This window comes from Penicillium solitum (genome assembly GCF_028829755.1).
Source record: "Penicillium solitum strain IBT 25940 chromosome Unknown utg000004l_segment0_segment0, whole genome shotgun sequence".
Classification (NCBI taxonomy): domain Eukaryota; kingdom Fungi; phylum Ascomycota; class Eurotiomycetes; order Eurotiales; family Aspergillaceae; genus Penicillium; species Penicillium solitum.
In genome coordinates, this window is record NW_027072124.1 from 3,109,759 (window position 1) to 3,130,075 (window position 20,317).

The 20,317-nt window shown below is 47.9% G+C and overlaps 7 protein-coding genes across 7 annotated transcripts; 3 read left to right on the plus strand and 4 right to left on the minus strand.

The window, feature by feature from the left end:
• Window positions 1–391: 391 nt before the first annotated feature.
• Window positions 392–2,428, plus strand: N7455_007183 (C2H2-type zinc finger protein; the record flags this gene model as incomplete). Its single annotated transcript, XM_065605554.1, has 6 exons — window positions 392–1,742; window positions 1,796–1,936; window positions 1,985–2,061; window positions 2,117–2,144; window positions 2,199–2,261; window positions 2,322–2,428. The coding sequence occupies 6 exons, from the start codon at window positions 392–394 to the stop codon at window positions 2,426–2,428; spliced, it is 1,767 nt and encodes a 588-aa protein (XP_065461408.1).
• A 524-nt stretch (window positions 2,429–2,952) lies between these two features.
• N7455_007184 (uncharacterized protein) lies at window positions 2,953–3,582 on the minus strand (the record flags this gene model as incomplete). The annotated part of the gene is made up of 1 exon (XM_040957838.2): window positions 2,953–3,582. One exon carries the CDS (start codon window positions 3,580–3,582, stop codon window positions 2,953–2,955), a length of 630 nt encoding a protein of 209 aa, XP_040811786.1.
• Window positions 3,583–4,670: 1,088 nt separating this feature from the next.
• Window positions 4,671–6,325, minus strand: N7455_007185 (uncharacterized protein; the record flags this gene model as incomplete). Its single annotated transcript, XM_040957746.2, has 3 exons — window positions 4,671–5,574; window positions 5,643–5,866; window positions 5,930–6,325. The coding sequence occupies 3 exons, from the start codon at window positions 6,323–6,325 to the stop codon at window positions 4,671–4,673; spliced, it is 1,524 nt and encodes a 507-aa protein (XP_040811850.2).
• A 1,152-nt stretch (window positions 6,326–7,477) lies between these two features.
• Window positions 7,478–8,897, plus strand: N7455_007186 (uncharacterized protein; the record flags this gene model as incomplete). Its single annotated transcript, XM_040957721.2, has 6 exons — window positions 7,478–7,569; window positions 7,623–7,689; window positions 7,749–7,895; window positions 7,949–8,010; window positions 8,060–8,357; window positions 8,418–8,897. The coding sequence occupies 6 exons, from the start codon at window positions 7,478–7,480 to the stop codon at window positions 8,895–8,897; spliced, it is 1,146 nt and encodes a 381-aa protein (XP_040811859.2).
• A 2,257-nt stretch (window positions 8,898–11,154) lies between these two features.
• N7455_007187 (uncharacterized protein) lies at window positions 11,155–12,638 on the plus strand (the record flags this gene model as incomplete). Its single annotated transcript, XM_040957764.2, has 3 exons — window positions 11,155–11,337; window positions 11,396–11,720; window positions 11,776–12,638. The coding sequence occupies 3 exons, from the start codon at window positions 11,155–11,157 to the stop codon at window positions 12,636–12,638; spliced, it is 1,371 nt and encodes a 456-aa protein (XP_040811722.2).
• Window positions 12,639–13,921: 1,283 nt separating this feature from the next.
• Window positions 13,922–14,122, minus strand: N7455_007188 (Major facilitator superfamily domain general substrate transporter; the record flags this gene model as incomplete). Its single annotated transcript, XM_065605555.1, has 1 exon — window positions 13,922–14,122. One exon carries the CDS (start codon window positions 14,120–14,122, stop codon window positions 13,922–13,924), a length of 201 nt encoding a protein of 66 aa, XP_065461409.1.
• A 4,224-nt stretch (window positions 14,123–18,346) lies between these two features.
• N7455_007189 (uncharacterized protein) lies at window positions 18,347–19,589 on the minus strand (the record flags this gene model as incomplete). Its single annotated transcript, XM_065605556.1, has 5 exons — window positions 18,347–19,002; window positions 19,067–19,177; window positions 19,227–19,262; window positions 19,308–19,313; window positions 19,376–19,589. 5 exons carry the CDS (start codon window positions 19,587–19,589, stop codon window positions 18,347–18,349), a joined length of 1,023 nt encoding a protein of 340 aa, XP_065461410.1.
• Window positions 19,590–20,317: the final 728 nt, after the last annotated feature.

The following is a 20,317-nucleotide window of genomic DNA, read 5'->3' on the forward strand; positions in this document are numbered from 1 at the left end:
CCTCCTTTTTTGCATTTCCTGCACGTCGATCTCGGTCAATTCTCCGATTGCGCCTGTTCTCAACCAGTCCAGTCCAAGCGCATGATACGATTGCGAATCTATCGGCGCTTTGAGAGGATATCATTCGGCACCACAACCTAAACTGTCTCCCGGGGACGGCGCACAAGCTAGGTGACACTTTGACTCGTGGGCTCGCGGATTTCGTAGCGTGATATCGTACCTGACGGGCATTCACTTGTCCCACTTACGGTCGCACACTGCTCGGTTCCTCGACTGCATTTTCCCCATATCGTTCGTTGTACACGCTGCTGTGACGACACTGTTCCTGGAAATCCCGATTCCCTTTCGACCTTAACACCTTCCCACCATTCTCTGAAGTGAACCGTGCACCATGGCGTCCCAAACCCAACAAGGCGATTTCTGCCTTGAATGCAACTGGGAATCCTTCCACATTGATGGCAAGGCCGCGGTAGATCCCTCCGGTAGTGTTCTTCAGCATCATTGGAACTGTTCAAGTCATGAAACTCAGCCAGCGCTGCCCCATTGCGAGGTTGATGAGGCCTGCTGTGATGTAGACGACTGCGCGCTAGACTGCGGGTCCATATGTGGCGGCTTGACCGGCTGTGACACTTCAACTGTCTGCTCAGTTACTCACTGCGAGGACGACAACTGCGAGGACGATAACTGCGACAACAATCACTGCGACGATACTCATTGTGATACCAACCACTGCGAAGATACCTGCGAGGACAATCACTGTGAAAGTATTGACCCTTTGTGCTTCGAAGACTGCTGTGACGGTACCGTGAGTCAAGATTGCGGTTTCGACACTCTATTTGGACTCAACACCCCACTGTCCATTGACACGGGGGCTTTCCCTTCCATGGCAATGGGGAGTCATTCCGTTGGCCACGCGACAAAAGCCATGCAGCATCCTCTCCCTGGTCTCGTCGATCCATTCCAACAAGAAAACTTCCTATCCTCATACCAAACCCATGCCACCCGCTGTGAGCAGGACGTATCCAACCACTTCGACTGCCATGATTTCCAGAAAGACTGGCAAGGGATGTTCGTGCCCCCCCCTGTTCCCACACAGGCCGAAGTCAACCCAGCGGAGGTTTTCCACATGCTGGGTATGTGTTCCGACTTCTCTATATGCCAAGATCAGCACGTACCTGAGCCTCCGACCGGTCTCGATACCTTCGACAAACCCGAAACCGACACATCAGACGCATTCAATTGCTTCAATCCTCAACATCATCATGTTCACAATCATTTCAAAAACCCCAATGACTTCAACCTGCAAGCTATCCGCAAAGGACCTCACCGCAACCATCATCGCTGCCGGGCTCACCACCATACTCATTCTCACCCATATTCCCCTTATTCCCGACAGTCTCGCTCAAGCATCAGCTCTCACCTCATTCCAAGCCCAGGAGAGACCCCGCCACCTCTCGAAGGTGATTCATCATCCGTGCTTACCACACCGGACTTTTCTCCGGCCGACAGTAAGCTGCATATCTGCAAGTGGGCTTCGGAAATCCATGGAATCAAGGCTGCATGCGGTGCTACCTTTGCCGATTGTGGTGCTCTTCAAGAGCACCTTGTTGCCAGTCATATGAATACCGTGAACGGTGCCAAGGGTAATGGGTACTACTGCTGCTGGGAAGGATGTCATCGTCCGGACGAGCCCTTCTCCCAGAAGTCCAAGCTTCAAGGCCATTTCCTTACCCACAGTAACTGTATGTTATATTTATCTACCGATGGTTGGACAAACGTACTGACACCTTTCCAGACAAGAACTTTTCGTGCTCGGTGTGTGGCAAGGCGTTTGCTAGACAAGCGACATTAGACCGACACGAGCGCAGTCATCGCGGCGACAAACCATACACATGCAAACACTGCGGTAAATCATTTACAGATAGCAGCGAATTGAGTATGTCGCCTCCGAATTCCCTCTCGAATCCACCGCTAACTACCCCAGAAACCCATTCGCGAACCCACACTGGCGAGAAGCCTTTCAAATGTACCTGGCCAGGATGCAATTTTACTACGGGCGACGTGAGTTTCTCTATCTCTGTGTGACATACCCACTCATGTTCTAACATCGAACCAGTCTTCCAATATGTCTAGTCACAGACTTAGTATGATACTCCTTAAATCTCGGGCGATTAACGTATTTTACTGACTTCATCTAGCCCACGGAGAGCGAAGACACAAATGCCTTTTCCCAGGGTGCACCAAGAGCTTTACACGTCCTGGTACGTTGCGTGATTTGATACTTGTCTTCATCGCCTACATGCTAACATCAATTCTCCTAGACCAATTGAAACGCCACCAGAGAACAACACACAAGCAGGAATCCTGCTCGACACTCCCATCACCGAGCCCCGAAAGCTTCACTATGACCCCCTTCACCCTCGTCTAATGAACCACCCCACCGAATGCATCATTGTATGCGATTGTCATGCCTTTACGACCCAACGGATCAAGGCGCTATTTCCCGCCGGGCGTACTATCGATGATTGAGAAACATTTTGTTTCTGGCGTTTTACGGATTTTCGAGAACTACCAAAAAGCTTGATACCACTTGGCCTTGATGTTGCCGGGATCTTTCACCAATGATTTAATTGAAATATTGTCCTAAGAGCCTGAACCGATCAACTCTTTGATTGGCACGGGCGATCTATTTACTATGTGGCTTTATTATTTTATGATTTGCTTTCATGACCTCGCATGTCAGGTATGATATTCGCGCGTAGGAAAATTTGAAGCTTGCAGACTCAAGATGCATAATCCCTTTATTTCTTTCGCTGGTGTGGACCACAAGATCCAACGGTACCAGTCGGACCTTAGAATATACAATTCCCGCATCCTGATATGGAACCCATATAATGGTTGCATCTCAGTAGTAATAGACGCGAGCTGGAACAGTCATACGACAAAACAAGCTCAATCTTCCATGGCCCTCTCCTCGAGCGCCTCAACCGCATTCTTCAACTCCCGAATCCGATGTCCGACCCGCCGACGCACCTCATCCTTAACACCCTGCGGGACCCCTGCGGGATTATACTGAGTCTCGACAATAGCACTCTCCCCGGACTCTTCTACCTCAGACGACGACCCATCCGTCTCATTCTCAACTTCCCCAGGACGAGCAGTGTAGAGAGCGTACACAGTGGACAGCTGGTTGAGAGCATCGCGTGCAGACTCGCGGTCCGAAGCAGCGTAGATGGTAGATGAGTCGGTGCTCTCAGTGGCAATTTCGAACTCGTCTTTGGCAACTTCGTACAATTCTTGTAGTTCCTCGACCAGGAGATCGGCTTCGGCTTTGCCGGTAGATCCTTTTCGGTCGGCGTAGGTTCTCGCTGTAGGTTTGCTGAGTGCTGACCGTGAAGTCAATGACAATTGGGATGAGATTGGACTGGTTCGGACTTTGCTAGAGCCGGAAAGGCTGTGCAAAGGGCGAGAGATGGGATGCAGTCGTTGTATCGAGGGTCGGTTGATGTGGTGCGATTGTAGACCTCCGAGACGGAGGAGTGGGGAGCCACGCGCAGAGCGGATGCATGGTAGTGCGGACATTTTGGAAATAGGTGTGCAAGAAGTAAATCAAGAACACAAGCTGAGCTGTCCTGAGCTGTGATAAAAGGCCGACACTCGGTGATGACGTCGCCAGATGTTTATCGCATCACGTGGTGATAAGAAATCCTCCCGAGGTAACTCCCGAGGTCATGGTTGGGGCCAGTCTGATCACTTACTGAGCAGAACTGCCTAGAGTTGAGTAGGGGGACCTCAATAAAATGGAATACGCCAATCCACTCGCGCGTCATTCTCCCTCTTTTAGTTACACCGATCGTTGCCTCATTATTCCATCAAAGACGCTGGCCTCATGAAGATGACCCTCCTCCGTTCCAGTACATCACCAAAATTCCATACTCAGTCTATATTTCAGCCGTATTCGCATATAATAATCTACGCTTCCAGGAACCCAAGATATTTATATCCGCTAGGAGTCTTGCCCAAAATACGTGCCAGGAATGGGTGATACTACAACAAACATATGTAGTATATATTTGGAAAACATCATATATATGTTCCCTCACCCGATTTCCGAAATCTTGGTCTCAAAGCGTTAGACAGCCCTGAGTTATATGCGGTTGGGTGGATCGCCGCCCTAGTTATTGGTGTGCCGCCACAACTGCGATGCTTGATGAGGGTCATGATCAGCCATGTGCCTTTACTCAACACCCTGCAGACTCAAACGTATACACTTGGGGAAAGATGGGCAACCACAACATTGTGATTGCCTTTCTTCCCGTGTGGGTGTATGGGACCGTATCCGCCGCTACTACTGCAATGAGCATGCTTTTATCCCTGCTGCTTGTTGAGAAAAGGTGCCGAGGCAGCCTTATTGCCTAGGGCGGATAGGAGCGTTGCTCCTCGCCTATTTGATATCATCGAATTCAGAATATAAACTGGATAGCTGGCTATGTCAGTCAAGTAGCGAGCGCTCTCTGCTGAAGCTTGTACAATCTTTCCATATTGTACAGGGGATAGAATCTGTCCCTGGTTTCCCAAGTTACATACAAGAAGTGTTGGTGATCGTAATATTCAGAGCACTATACTATATCAATTTTTGGATATACAGACAGTCCATCGAGTTTAAACAATTAACGATTGAACTTCTTTAGCTCCAACCATCGCAGTCCCGGATATACCAGCATGGCCCACGACGAACCAACCCAGATACCGAGATCAGAGCCACTCTCGCCAACCATATTGGCAATCGGACCAACGAAGTATATCTCGTCCATGGAAATAATGGAACCAACCCAGCCGATCAAGAAGGCCGCCAGGGCAGCGAGACCAAGAGGTAATTTCGAGCGATCGTTCCAATCCGCCCAATCAAAGCCTCTCGATGGACGGAAGATAAAGTGCTCCTCCAGAGCAATTACAAGGTAGATGCAAACCCAGTAACCCATCAGAGCCAGCCAATTCTCAAAAATCTCGGATAGGCTATTCCGACCCGCCAACGCGCAGACAAGGTAGATGATGACGCCGACGCAGGTCCACACCCACCGGGGAACCTTGGCCGGGTAGCGACCCAGCATCTGGAAGCCCAAGGAAGCGGAATAAGTTCCCGCGACATTGTTCGCGATCTGACCCAGCGCAACTATGACGCCTAGGAACTTGCCGAAGCCGCCGAGTCCGTTGTAGCCGGCGAGGATTAGAGAACCGGACGAGATGGCGTCGGCGGCTTCCCAATCGGCATGAGTCGCTACGCCTGAGCCGAGGCCTACGCCAATCAGGTTGGCAAAGGTCAAGGCCAGACCAACACCGAGGAAGGTCATGAGGAAGGTTTTCCACTTCTTCGTGTTGGCGGGGAAGTAGACATAGAAGTCTGCACCGGCGGGAGCCCAGGCTACGGACGAGGAGAGACAGAGTGAGAAGAAGGAGAGGCGATTGCCGGCGATTGTTTGTGCCGAACCCGTAGATACGATTGAGGTATCGAATTTGGGGCCAGCACTACCAACAAGGACAAAGGCGGCAATGAGCTGAGGGACCCAGGCCCATCTATCAACGGTTTCGGTTAGTATTTCGGTTCAGGCTAGACCAGGAAATGGCCGAGGGGAAATGCATACCGTTCATATATATAGAATATCTTCATGCCGAACAAAACAACGACCCAGGTGACGATCACGACGATAACCACACCTACAGAAACGGTCATGTTGTTTCCCGCAACGGCGGAGAGGACTTGTCCACCGACAATACTGTCCACCATACCGTATCCCAGCATGATGACGATATTCAACAGCGCGCATATCTTGCTGGGATAGTAACCCATGAAATACCGAGCCACGACCTGATTTGCATTAGTCCATCAGTATACTAGTTGGCACGTACGCAATTGGATCAAAAGGCATACCATAGTTCTATTTCCACTGGCAGGGCCAAACGTGCCCATGTACGCAACACCAGCAGCACCCAACAGGGCGCCGAAAGTGGCACAAAGGGCGGAGTCAACAAAGCCCAACCCGTAGCTCGACGGACCGAGCATACCGACGGCCATGTTGTTGGCCGTGATGTTAACACTAAACCACATCAGGGCCATCTCCATATAGTCCGCCGAGGTAACCTTGGGCTTGCGCTCATCGAGCGGGATACGCTCGATACCGCGCGCCTCGAAGAAATTCAGGCGACCTAGGCGGGCATTGAAACGCTCAAACGCATTTTTCGGCGGGTGGAATGTCGAGCTTGGCTCCGATTTAACTGGCGTCGAAAGCTGGGAATTCTTCTCTTCGTCTCCCATAGGTTGCTCCATGGTGCTTTGATGAGAGCGGAAGTGAGTACGCAGACCAAAAGCTTGGGAGGACGCGACCAGGGGGGTCGGATATAGGATTGGAAAAACTTCGATGGCGCCTTTAGGAGCGTAGAAAGAGAGTTTTGGCAGGACGTGATCCCTGTCGGCGCCAAGGGAAAGAAATAAGCGATGCTACCAGCCGGATGTAACGAGAGCCGGAGATTGGGCGGATAGTGGGAGATGGTGTTATGGTTTGTATAATGGCATTATCCATTCAGTATTTGCCGAGTACATCCCTTACCGCTCTTTTTATCCTATTTCCACTACACTAGTGCTCGCAACCAGTACCTAGTGCAATATACGGAATAGGGATTCAGCAGTTCTGTAGAAGAGAAGTGGTATGATGTGTGCAAAAAACTAATAAGTGACTGTCTTGGAGGTACGGAGTACAGAGTACTTCTGGCTAGACCCGTGGCTTGGCCCCCACCACTCCTCATGCTTAGCAGCGCCACTAGGCTTCCAAGCTTGTGGTTTAGTTCACAAATGGCCAGACCTGGGGTCCACAGTTAATTTACACTTTCTGCCCCTCTGGAATGCAATTTTAGATCCCCACATTTAATGTACTTTGTACAACATTTGCATGTCTCATCCAAGGTTGACAATATTCGGCCGGAACCTTCAAAAGGAATGCCGTAGATTCTATTGGTCGCCCCACCAGGCAAACAACTCTCTTCCCCACTCTGAAGCTTCATCACGCGCGAAACCACCTGGGCAATCTGCATGAGAGACCGGCCCCAAGCCATTACTCAAGTTGAAGGCCTGAGCTGAAAATTTCAGCCTGGAATGTTCCAGGTGAAAATTAAACCACTAAACTTCGGAACACCATCCGCGAATGTAAATGGAATGCGATATCGAACCCTGCTCATTGGCCGCGTCAACCCCCAATCCCCCTCATTGGCGGCTTGAATTGCTGAAATCATCGGCCCCCGGTAAGCACGAGGCAAATGCCGGTGTTGTTTGGTGGGTCGCAATGATCAGACAATGTATACAAAAGTACAGGGCTAAAACAGCCCCCCTGCTACATGGCGTTGGTTAGTTTATCCACCACCGTGGACGCTTTAAGATTCCCATGTAGCTCGGTCAGGAGAGGGTCGCTACCCCATACACACAATCATGTCGAACCAGGGTGGTGGTTCGGTACATGACTTGATTGTCGAGTCATGGATTATGTACGGTGTGGGGATATTGTTCTTCATCGTGCGACTGTTGGTGCATTCTTCGGACTCGCTAGCTGGATTTACCACTGATTCGATCGCAGTTATGCTCGGTACAAGCGTCTGAAGTTCCACCTCCAAGTTGAGGACTATTTGATGTTTTTGGCAATCGTACGGATCGACGATCTCCAAGTTTACCCCTCGCGATCGTATGAGGCTAACTCATGTAGATCTTCTACACTGCGTTTGTAGTCACGAATATCGAGATCACCAACTACGGGAGTACCTTGTACGAACCGGGTCAATTTGAGACATTCACTGCTCATGACATCGAACAACGGGTCTTGGGCTCGAAGATCGAATTTGCCTCGGAGCATGTAAGTTGTCCTCCACTGGCTGCAAAGGACACCTTCTAACTCACTTTCTTCAGTGCCAGGTATGCACTATCTATTGTCTGAAGGCCTGCATGCTATTGGTATATTTTCGAATTACGTGGGTTAAAATCAAACAACTCGTGCACCCAAAAACTGATATCCTATAGATCGAACCTCAAGCAGCACCGATGGGTTAAGGTATCCGCAGTCTATACCGCGCTTGGATGGTTGGCCACCGAATTGACCTTGTTCTTGAACTGCCACCCGGTATCCGGATACTGGACATTGCCGCCGCCTCAACGGGAGTGTGCCACATACTTCCACTTCGAGATTATCCAGGCAGTCTTCAACATCAGCTCGGATATTGCAATTCTGCTGGTGGTTCTGCCGCTGCTGTTTCGAACGCGCATGCCGTGGAGGACTAAGCTTCCGGTTTTGGTGGTATTCTCCATGGGTATTGTGGTAGTAAGTTGGTCCATGTTTTCTCCAGCCATAACACCACCCTACAGTCCTAATCAATGCTAGATTCTTTGCGCCATGATTTCCAAAATCTTTACCTTCCGCAACATTTACGACACAAGTTACCAATTCTGGTACCTGCGTGAAGCTTCAATCGGCGTCTGGGTAACCAATGCCCCATTCGTATGGTCCTTAGCCCGCTCGACCCTCAGCTTTCTAAAGTCAACAAGCAACCCCACGAAAACCACACCCCAGTATAATCTAAGCGGGCCTGGGACATCTACCAGTCGGATCAGGGCTGGAACAGAAAGTCGAACATCTCGCGCACTAACCAGAATGTATGACATGGAACCTGTCGGCGAAAGCGAAGAGAGTATCATTGAGATGGATGGAAGAAATAAAGCACCCTATATATCAAGTGGATCGATCGACGACAGTGCACCATCGATATCAGAATGGGGTGAATCATCACACCGGAATGACCCTCCCGGGGAGCAGGACGGTCATATTTGGAAAACGACCGAGATTACTATCGAGCAGAGCTAGATAATAGACTTGAATCATTTCGGGATATTTCTTTCAGGTCATCATGACCGTTTAACGACATGTTGTCTTCAGCCTGAACTTTCTACTAATATGTAAGAGGAAAGGCACAGTTATTTAACTAAACAACATTGCTTGAGCAACTAGCTTCGGCTTGGACCGCAAGCTTTGTGTGTAGTTGTTTAGATGAGGAATAATTAAGCTGAAACCACTGTAACTACCAGACACGAGATTTTCTTATCAAACAGCAAGATATCGATTAGACGGAAATGATAATGACAGATCCCCTACTTTAACGCTACTTTATACGTCTTCGAAAGTCATAAATAGCTCTCGGTTATTATATATATATATTTACGCACCTATATCGACCACCTACCGCTTTTTAATAGGTTCAAGATCGTCAGTTTTAGTACGGATTTAGGTAGATATAATAGTAGGGGAGACGTCAATTTGCTTGCTTACCAATAGCTCGGTAGCTACTATAGAGAAGAAGCTATATACCTATTCGTCAAAAGGCAGTATTTACTTGCTAAGAGCTTATCTCGTTACTCTTCATTTATATACGCTTACTCTCTAAAGGGCCTTCTAGGTAGGGTTAGCTTTTATAGCCTTCTCCTATTTTGCTTACATGTCGGCATCAGTTTATATATTACCGGCCTATTCTCTACGTATAAATCCCAGCATTTCTATAGTAAATGCCTAGAATTAGGCCTTTTATAAGGGTAGGGTTTCTTCTACAGTAGTATTTCTTCAGACAGTTTCGCTTCTTCGTGGCCTTGCTATATTGAAAATGCAGCTTTAGAGATCCCCCTTTAGTTGGTAACCGCTGGCTTACCATGGGTGATACTCCAGTGAGCTTTATACCGATTGAGAAGCTCAGTAAATGAAGTCTCAGGTCGATCTTGAAGCCTAAGAGTCCAGTTTTCATGGAATGCAGGTGACATAACAGAGATAGCATCGAGGAAATAAGTCGGAGTAGCATCTGCTTCCGGCATCTTCGCTCTCTTGCATCTTGCCTGTATAGTCTCCCAGTTTAACAACCATTTGTCAATGTCGACGTTTCGATCTAACCCCCTATCTAGATTTCTCCATTGTTGACGAAGTCTAGCGGCATTTGTAGGATCACATCCGGCCATATTGTTGATGGTTGTTGATGGTTGTTGACAGATCTCCGATTCTTCGAAGTTCAAATTCAGGGGTTCGCTTCGGCGTTATACGATTGACAAGTAGTCAAATCAGCCTCAGTTTCGGCGACAGCGAGGTTGTAAGGTGATCTATATGCAGATAGATCTTCAATGGAACGATTCCGGGCTCATAACTGACAGAAATCTGTCTGTATTGCAATGTATGGGTAAAAATGGCATATATGAAGAACTCTTAACTAAATTGACAAAAACCCGCAATTTCAACAATCTGTGCGGTAACGATGACTAACTGTATAATATGCACTTTTGTATGCTAAACCAAGTACTCGAAATCACCTGACTTCGTGTATAATATCTGGTTTCTACCATGTATTCGGGCTTGGTATTCGACAGATAACACCACTTTTCCTATAGCTGGATTTCTAAATATTTCATTTTACATTCTGTCCGCGAGATAAGTACCTATATCTAAGACCAGTTTCCTAATTTGGACAGGGTCTGGAAGGGAGGAATCCCTTTTTGTCTATGATGTCCATGGTCCATCCTCGCATCGTAGCCAAGGCACCAAAGCTGAGGGAATTTAAAGAATTTCGAGAAGAAAGCATTTATGAGATCTTTTCGTAACAATATTTTCTATAGTGTCGAGGTACAACATCGGAGAACATTTTCACTATGCTCCTTCTGGACTAGCGTCCCCACTGTCCTCGGTCCCTGCCAAGACCATCTAAGCACTGGTCAAAACAAGCTTGGCGGATCCTTTCCTCCTTATGGAGTACCGAGTAGAGGTCGTGCTTTGGCAAGATCTTAGATCTCTGCTGATCACTTCCTATCTTGATCTTGAGGTAAAATGCAGGTACTGTTGAAGTTGGGAAACGTGAATGGGAGCAACTGTGAATGAGCATGAGGCGTCTCGTTTAGCCTCACGTAAACCTTTTTCCCCGCTAAGAACTCTTACTAGACCAGTTTAGCACCTGCGCCGGCGGATTCCGCTCTCAAATTTTAAGCCCCGGGCTTGCCATGACTGAGACGTTCATTTCCATTTCCATTTCTCCGCCTTCAACCTCGACTCTCCTCTCTTGCATTTGACCTCCATCCATCCTCAGTCTATCAACATGCGCAGTGGGTTGGCCTGCCTCCTTGGCTTGGCTGGTGTAGCCTTGACCAATGCTACATTGAATGTGGAGAAGAGAGATGGTCCGGCGGTTCTCACGGTACCAATGGTACGCGACACTTCGCGTCAGCTCTCTAAGCGATCGAAGAGTGTCGACGTCGGTCTTAAGAACGAGGTAGTGAATGTACGTCCATCGCTGAGAATTGAGTTGAAATGAGAAGCAGACTAACCTCACTTTCCAGTACGTATCCTACCTCGCAAATGTGACTTTCGGCACCCCGCCCCAGAATATCCTAGCATACTTCAACACCTGGGGTAATGGCTGTTGGCTTGATAGCGTGGATAGCTCCGATTGCGATCTATATGTGGACCACGCTGCTTGTGGTGGATATGGCGCCTATAATCTAACTGCTTCAACCACCGGCAAAAAGCTTGACGAGAAATTCGCATACGATGATTCCGGTACAATGACGACTGGGGACTTCGTGACCGACGTTCTGAGAATCGGTGGTGTCAAAGTGGATATTATGAAGATGGGGATCGTCACGGAGCGTATGATCACTGCTAGTACGTCTATCCAAACCTGGCCAGTATAATTAATCACTAACGTGGACGTTTTCAGATACCTTGAGTCTTGGATACGGAAATGCATCTTCCATCTCCCTGACCCAGGCATTGGCCGACGCGGGTACCATCAACTCTCCGACTTTCAGTCTTTGGGGTCAGACAGCCCTGTTCGGCGGCGTTAACAAGGCCAGATACTTCGGCCCGCTCTACACTTTCCCTATCGTCAACGGATCGGGTCTCACAAAAGCTCTCCGTATCAATATGGATGGCATCTCAATCAACGAAACATCCGCGGCGTCTACGAAGTTCCCACTAGACGCCGTATTTGACACTGCGGTTACTATGAGCTACGTCCCCAAGTCCGTGGCTCAGGCCCTAAATGCCCAAATTGGCAACACCTCCGTTCCGGATGAGTACGGACAAGTCAACTTCTCTTGCAGTGCAATGGGCGAGAACTCGACAATAGAGTTCAAATTCGGGCAATTGAAATTCCAATTCTACCTCAGCAATTTCGTTAGCCAACAGAGTGATACCGCGACGAATGATGGGTGGTGGTCTGATGAGGAAACGTGCTATTTCACGATCTGCGAGAACGTTCACCTTCAAGATGAGGGAAGCATCGTCTTGGGCTCCAATTTCCTGAGCGAGGTTTATGCCGTTTTTGATCTCGAGAACGATGAGGTCTCGTTGGCGAACCTTAACTGGTGGGAGAACAATCCGGACGATATTGTCGAGATTACATCGGGCAAGAATGGTGTGCCTGGGGCGACGAGTGGGGTGTCTGAGGCAAAGAATGCCACGTCTGGGGCGAAGAACAGTACATCTGGGGCGACAAAGGACTCGGCTGGTGCGCACAATGAAAAGGGCCTAGGGATGATCGCTGTGGTGGCCGGTGCTGTGCTGATGCTGAATTTCTGAATTCAACCTTATTAATGTAGTTAATCTTCTTATCTTTCACGATTAATACGTTGTTTATGCCTTGTGATTGTTTATATTTGCAGTACTAGTCCCGACTAATAATGAATTGACCTTTTCTGCCACTATGCTCCCCCCTTGACTATTTGCCCATATAGCTTGACATACCGTCAACCTTCATGGAGCCACCAAAATAGATCAATAAATAGAAGCGGACTAGAGAGTAACCACATCTGAGGTCTCAGTGAGCCTGGACTACTAAAACTCTGAGAAGTTACGAACTAAATACAGGTTGAGGTTGATAAAACAACTGACTCCTTGTTCATGCATAATACCTCGCAGACTCCGAACTAGGAATAGGAAGGAAACGTGAATCAGATGCTAGTTAAGACATCAACGATATAATCTTTTCAACAACATGTGACTTCTCCGAACTCCTGTTCGCCCACCTCCACCTCCTCCAATAGATCCATGGCCACTTGCCAATGTTGCGCCAATCGCTCCCCCAGGAGCGGGTGAGCAAGGTGAGAATGCCCTGACTGGTTTCGGTACGATCGTAAGTTGATAAAACGCTGGTATCTCATCCTACGTCGCCCGTGAGTCTCTGAGTATTTGAATGCGTCTCTTCTCGCGCTCATGGACCCGAAATCGTAGGATCAGGAGATCATTTAGCTCCTCGTCGCTGAGCGAGCGTATTGATTGGGCTTCTTCGTTCATTGCGTTATATTTCCGCTGTGTGAGAAACAGTGCTGGCTAAGTCACTCAGCCCAAAACCCGTGCACGATACGAATGGTATCGGACTGGTTTTACCACGGCGTTTCTGCTCTTGCGGTTTGGTATAGGAGAGGAAGGAGAGGAAGGAGTGAGATCGGGACATGTATATATTATTATTTTACCATAGGAACGAGTAACCTTATCGGTTTGTCGTTGCATTAACCGGTTGGACTTTGATATATATATTTAAACACCATTGTAAAGGTTGAGTTAAATCTCAATATATAGGTGTCGCTAGTGAGTATTTAGTGAGGATATATTTAATGATGAAGGAAATGTGAAAGCAGAGTGAGGAAAGGGTCTGGCTATTCTCTGTTATATAACGAACTATTTTCAGTTCAGAAAGGAGATGTCCACTATCGCCTGAACATATTTTCGGATGATAATCATGAGATCCTGTCTTGTGTTCCCTACTGCTTTGACTTCTCGTTTAGTTTGTAGCAATTGCGATAACTATATAGGCCGTGAGAACTTTCCAAACATACGTGAACCCAGGACCCTGCCACGACTGTCTACGATTGCAGGCCTCCATTGGGGAAGTCTGCTGGATTGGGGGCAGTGGGCTTAGGAGCTGGAACGTCGTCGAAGGTTGTCTCTTTGCTGCCGAGAATGAAAGATGCATTATCGTGAGGATTGTGCTTGTACAAATCGGTGCTGGAGAGCGATGACAATTTAGTGCGAATTATGCTGAAAAGTCTAGAGCAGCGGAGCATTCTACTTAGGGAATTGAAAGCGAAGTTGGCCGAGGCAGAGAAGCAGGCAGAGTTAGGTCAAGAAGAAGGTTTGACAGCAGACGATATGCGACCACTTTTACGCCGATTCTACTGGCGAAAGAGGTACCAAGACTAGGCTGAGAAGACTGAAGATTCATTGTTCCGGGATGCAAAAACGTCAAAGTCATTATTAAATGGGCAAACCTCGAACTCAAGCAAAAGGTTTCAAACCCAAGCCTACATTGACCCCCTCAATCCCTTAGCCGGCTGGTATATGTACAGTAGGAATCGAAGACAGTTTCATGGTCACCCCTTAAGCATATCTGGAGACTTTGTTTCTCGGCTCGCGGCTCGTACCATTTTCAGCAAGCCGAGCGTACGGTCGCTTTGATGCCACACGCAGATTTGGAATGTCGACTACGAAAAGGCGCACCCCCCACCCACCTGTTCCAACCTATAATAATGTTTATATGTGGCCGTGCTTGCCGATCATTGGGTAATAGGATCAGCTACTCCTGGCTGCATATGACCTTACTACTAACAAACCGGCGTCTGGCTTAAGTACGGCTGAGCGGACGGGAAGCCCTGTTCTCCACACCCTATGGTCGCATGTGTTAGCTTAAACCATGCAAAATATCATATTCTCAGCAGTTTACGGTATCTAAATATAATAAATGCACAGAGCACCAACCTACGGGAGCCCTACGGGGGCTGAGTAGGGCAAGGGCGCAATAGACAGGCCGAGAAGCCGGGTGAGAGCGGGTGATCTCACCCTTCGTCGCGCGACCACCGCACTGACCGAGAGTGCTTTGTGCCACATCCGGCCGAATGCAGAAAATATGTCGAGCGCTTCCAAGTCACATAGGTACAACTCCCTAAGCTCCTATAGCACCCACTATCTTATGGCTTCTGGGTATGCTAAGAATAAGGATAGTATATTGGGGTTTGGGCTTGGGCTTGAGATAGGCCGAGAAGGTTTTAATCACCGTCCCAATCACGACGCAGGGAAGAAAAAGCAGCTTGTCGAGCTTCTCGGTATAGATCCACTGCTTCATTGATGCGATTTGTTACCCCGTCCTTTATAGAAAGTCGATAATCAGGGGGTAGCCCTCATTTAGTGTAAGGGTAGAGGGGAAGTCTGAATCAAATAGGACCAGAGTAAAGGAAGGGCTGAAGGTGAATTCACTGAAAAGGGCCCGGCTATGTTATGGACGCGTGTGTTAGCAAACAGGTTTAGAGTTTGGCTAGTCCAAACATCCCATTAGGCGGCCTCATGTGGTACGCTGCAGTCAGCGAGCACCCGTTGTGTATTCACCACGTGTACTCAAGTATACACCGAGTCACTCGACAGCCAGACCGATTACGTGCCAATAAGTATTTAAGGGTGTCCATAAACAGACCATGGATTCCACTTTGTTCTAATCCCAAACCCCTAATACTCATTCACCCTCTCTATTCTCATCTTCACCTAGCAATGAAGAACTACAAGGTAGCTTAATCAAAACTCTTCTATGCTCTTAGATAGCTAACTGCTATAATATTACTTCAGGATCCGATTAAAGCACTGGAAGTTGGGGCATATGTCACACATAATTTCTTCGGAGGGACTTGGGAGATTATCTCTCTTCCAAATGCGGTGACGGTAAAAATCCGAGAGCTAGCCACGCTTGAGGAAAGAACGGTCGCAAATGGCGAGGTTTACCATGTGTGATAGTAAAACAGAGGGAAGAAAGCGCAGTTGATCTCAGACAAGTAATATGTCAGCAAGTGCTAGTCCACTCCAAGCCTTGTTAAGGAATGACGAGAATATCTACATCAAAAATAATGTATACCTATTTAGCACTCTTTGGCAGAAACGGCCTCTCCGCATATTAAGGATATTTGGCTTTCTTTGGTGGACGCTGAACCCTAGCCCACTATGCACAGCGAACGCCCCGGACAATCTTACTTCTTTCTTATGCTCTCAGTAAGGCGAGGCTACCTCACGTTTCGTGACCAACGGCTGTGCACAGTCATTCAATTTGCGTCGCCTCGTCTCCCGCCCCCACCGGATATGCTAGAATCCCCGCAACGAATCACTGTCAAAGCACAGCCACATTGGGATTGGCAGACAAACCACGTCGTCTCCCCGTGTACGGCTCTCCATGAAAGCTTGGTACAAGGTATTGCGAGCTTCACAAGATGACACAGTCATCCGTCCCCTTACAAGTCGAACACCCATTGGACGTACTCTTTTTATATCGGTTTGTGCATTAAAGAACAAGCACACAGTTAGCATACCTCACCGTCATAGACAAAAAAAAGGATAGGGTAATCTGCTAGCGCGTGAGGACTTACGGTATTGACACCATCGCGAGACCTTCGTGTCATAGTGAACCCGCAGATAGCTGCAGCTACTAATGCTGCATTTCACGGCATTTGAATTTGCCATCATTCAGTATAGCTCCTGTTAACGTTACCCGGAGAGAAATAGAGGGTAGGATAAACGGTGGCGAAGAGTACGAAAGGGGGGAGGGCAACCTTGTTATATCATAGTAATATATAACCAGCTGCAGTGAGGTGTGTCTAGTCACACTGCCACGTATCACGCCCTCCGAGAAGAATGACTAGTCTGCGGCAAAACCCAGTTTTTGGCCGAGGGTCCTGGCCTAAAGCCTAACCCAGCATGTGCTGATTCGAATTCAGCTAGTCATGATTAGTATATATTTTTTTTTAAGGCGTATAAGTTAAGTGTAGACTGTTTACCTTCCAGCACTGGGTTAGGCCGGACCTCTCGTGGGATCAGTCTGTACATTAGGCTGATAGCTTCGTTTTAAATAGAACGCTATTCCGGCTAGATTAGTTGCTAGTTCTTGTGATTTGGTAGAACGTCATATTGCGCAGCAGCACAAACTCCCAACAACCCTCACCTAGGCTGATGATGAGCCCAATCAAGAGCCCCTCCATACGTGCATGGCGCCTATAACGGGGACTGCGATTTCTCGTTGACGGTAATGTAGGGTAGGCTTGCGACCGAGGGTTTGGGTAAGAGTTTGACATGTCATGGGGCTTTGTATGGGTTTACGATGCGCCCCGAATTAAAAAATATCGCCATGTGAGGGCATAGCAGAACCGCCTCAACCCTTTCGTCACTGCATTCACTGAACTCACAAAGTCTTAGCAGCTCGTGGACTTTTGCTGCTGTCAAGGATGAAGCGCTTTCTCTGCACCATCGAAGGGCAAGACCGTCACATTGGAGTTTCACGGGCACAACTGATATCAACTCAAAAGACAAGGTAGAGGACGGGAAGAAGATGAGGGATCGAGGCCTAGGAAATATGGCATAAAGGTGGACATAGCATGGGCCTGTCCTAGGCATCTTTGCTACTTGGGTGAGCAACCGGAAATAATTCCTAAATTGGACTTAGGGGGTGCTTGGGTATTAGGAAATGGGCGTGATTTGGGTGCAGTCTTGTTTGGCCAATAGTGTTCAATAAACACACTGCTTTCACTATGTTCAAAAAGAAAACGAACCTGTTAATCAGTTTATTATCTTCGACCATTTTGCAGTTTGGACCTTTGTGAGATCTATTTTTCAAGCTGTTGGTGCCCGAGAAACAAGCGGGGATCACGGGGATTACGATTACGGGCAGGGATCATTGGCGGAGATTCTTAGCGGGGACCTCGGGATTGTCGGGATCAGTGATCCCCGCTTGCCCTATAAATCACCTTATAGATCAGAGGCTTGGCAACTACACATCATAAACTAAGCTATATTTTATAGTATTTTATGCATGGGGTAACACGATCCTGGGAATAAAGAACTGAGTTTAGAGTTGAGCACCAATGAGATAGGTAGATTCTCGCCACGTTCCTTTGAGATTATCGTCGATATTCTAGAAAGTTTATGGAGGCTCTTTTAGCTCGTAGCCTCAATTATCGATGCTCGTTTCATTTGCGAAAGTGACATAGTCATTAATGCCCGAGCTAGATATTTGCTCAGTAGAGTACAAATTACCGATATTGTCTAGCAACCTATCGTTTAAATAAACCCCAATTAGTGAAAGAAAGGCATCGGAATAGCAAGATAGCAAAGCAAAACAAAATGATCAACAGATGTAGAAAGCAAAATTGACCGGCAAGGAAAGGTCAGGAATAGGAATTCATCCCGTTTTACCCTTCAACCTGCCTCCCCCGTAAGACATCACTCCCCACAGCTTTCTTCTTTGCCCAGCATAGTACCTACTAGTATCTTCTTCTTCCCCACTTCTTCCTCAATGGTCTACCTGCAGACTGGAAGGCCTGGACTATATACCCAATACTTCCCTCTTCTGTCCTCTGCACAAAGAGCACCCCCATTGAGACATAGAATACGACGACAATACCAACAAGAGCCCCCTGGAGCCCCAGCATACCTTTATCACGGGATATATATAAGGAGTCACCAAGGTCTCTTTGCTGCCCCGATGAAGAGCTATTAAGCAACGCATTCATGCCCTGTAGAGAGCCGAGGACGGTCACTAGTGCGAGGGCAAGTGCGAAGGCACTCAAACTGAGTGCTATCACCATCATTGCCTTGTATGACTTCTTCCTGGATGTGCCTGTGCGAGCAACGAGGAGCATAATTCCCGAGATGAAGAACAGGAGGATATGGACAAGGGGAGGCTCAAAGAAGAAGACATCCTCTTGGAGGTGTTTGGCTTGTGGGAGAGTGGTGTTTAGGAAGGACTGAACGTCGGCTTGGGTACTACCCGAGTCGAGGTGTAGAGGCTCCCAAAGGTCTTCGCTTAGATCCTCCAGATCATCGCGGCGCATATTCGAGACGCAGTTGGTGGACGTTCGTGTGGAATTGCCATCGGGGGAGTATGCATCAGCTCCTTCGGTGACCGATACACATCCTCCTGCATACAGTTAGTGGGAACTGATCTTTATTACCGAAGGAAGATTGCCTGTTTGTCTACTCACCAAAGTAGCCTACACGAAGTGAGATGGCGGATGTGGCGTTTGTTGAGAGTTCGGCGAGATAGATGTCGTTAATATTTGCCTTTGTCGAGACGCAACTAGTCATGATATAAACTGGATGCCGTTAGAAACCCATTGTATCACGCATTTTTGCCAAACTTACGACCCAAGATGATGGCCACCAGGTAGGAAATAACGGCTAAGAGCACGAGTAGACATAACGAGCATTTTCCTCTTCGATTACCTCCTACTAGAACTCTGTTAGTGTCATTCTCGAGATGTTGCAGTACAAGGCACAGTCAATTTTCTTACTTGGCTTTTCAAGAAAGACCGTTTGTGTCTGTGGAAGTGGCGCATATGCCGGTGCATACTGGGTTTGCACGGGATAAGGATGAGGAGGAGCGGCAAGATGAACTGCACTAGTAGACGAAGTGGCCTTTTTCTTGCCCGTGGTATTCTTAACCCCAGTTTTCTTTACCCCGGTCTTCTTCACTCCCGTCTTGGCCTTCTTCCGTGTGTTCTCCATGGTCAACGATAGGTAATAGAATGGAATAGCTTCACAGGCTATGACCAAAGACACTCTCACGACTGATAAGTTTTCCAGGGCTGTTGTGTTCCTTTATGTACTCCTATTGAACTATAGAAGTGAGCCCATTGGTTGGGTAGTAAGGGAGAACGTACCTACATTATCTGCATCTCAACCTTGGAACCCAATCACAAATCCTTGCATGTCTTCCATCACTATCACATGGAATGTATCCAATTTAAGCAATCCACGTATCTACATTTAAGTGGTGGAGAATGCGGTTGGCCCCGAAAGGCTATACCTCGTGTTTATGCTTGGCAAACGGCTTGGCAAAACCGTCCATGGGTGGTTTGCTGATCCCAGATGGGGGTATCCAATGAGGGCGGATGCGCTAGTCCCAATGGAAGAATACACGCAGTTATTTGCTTTGTTGACTCTTCGCACGGCATATCTCACACCTGTAGCTCGTATCTCTGAGAAAAGCAATATCGAAAACCAAGATTTTCTAGTGGTCACAATAGAGGGGCGGGCTGTGTTCAGCCTCATGTTGGCTGGACTAGCCTCTGCAAGCCCATACTTTTGGCTAAGTTAACCTGGGCAAAAAAAGCCCACTAGTACTATGCAACGCACAGCAATAAGCCCATATTTAGCATGATGTTATCATATGTAGTCTAGGCGTGTGGTGCACGATACAGATCCAACTCAAGATCTTTAATTTATATGACGTC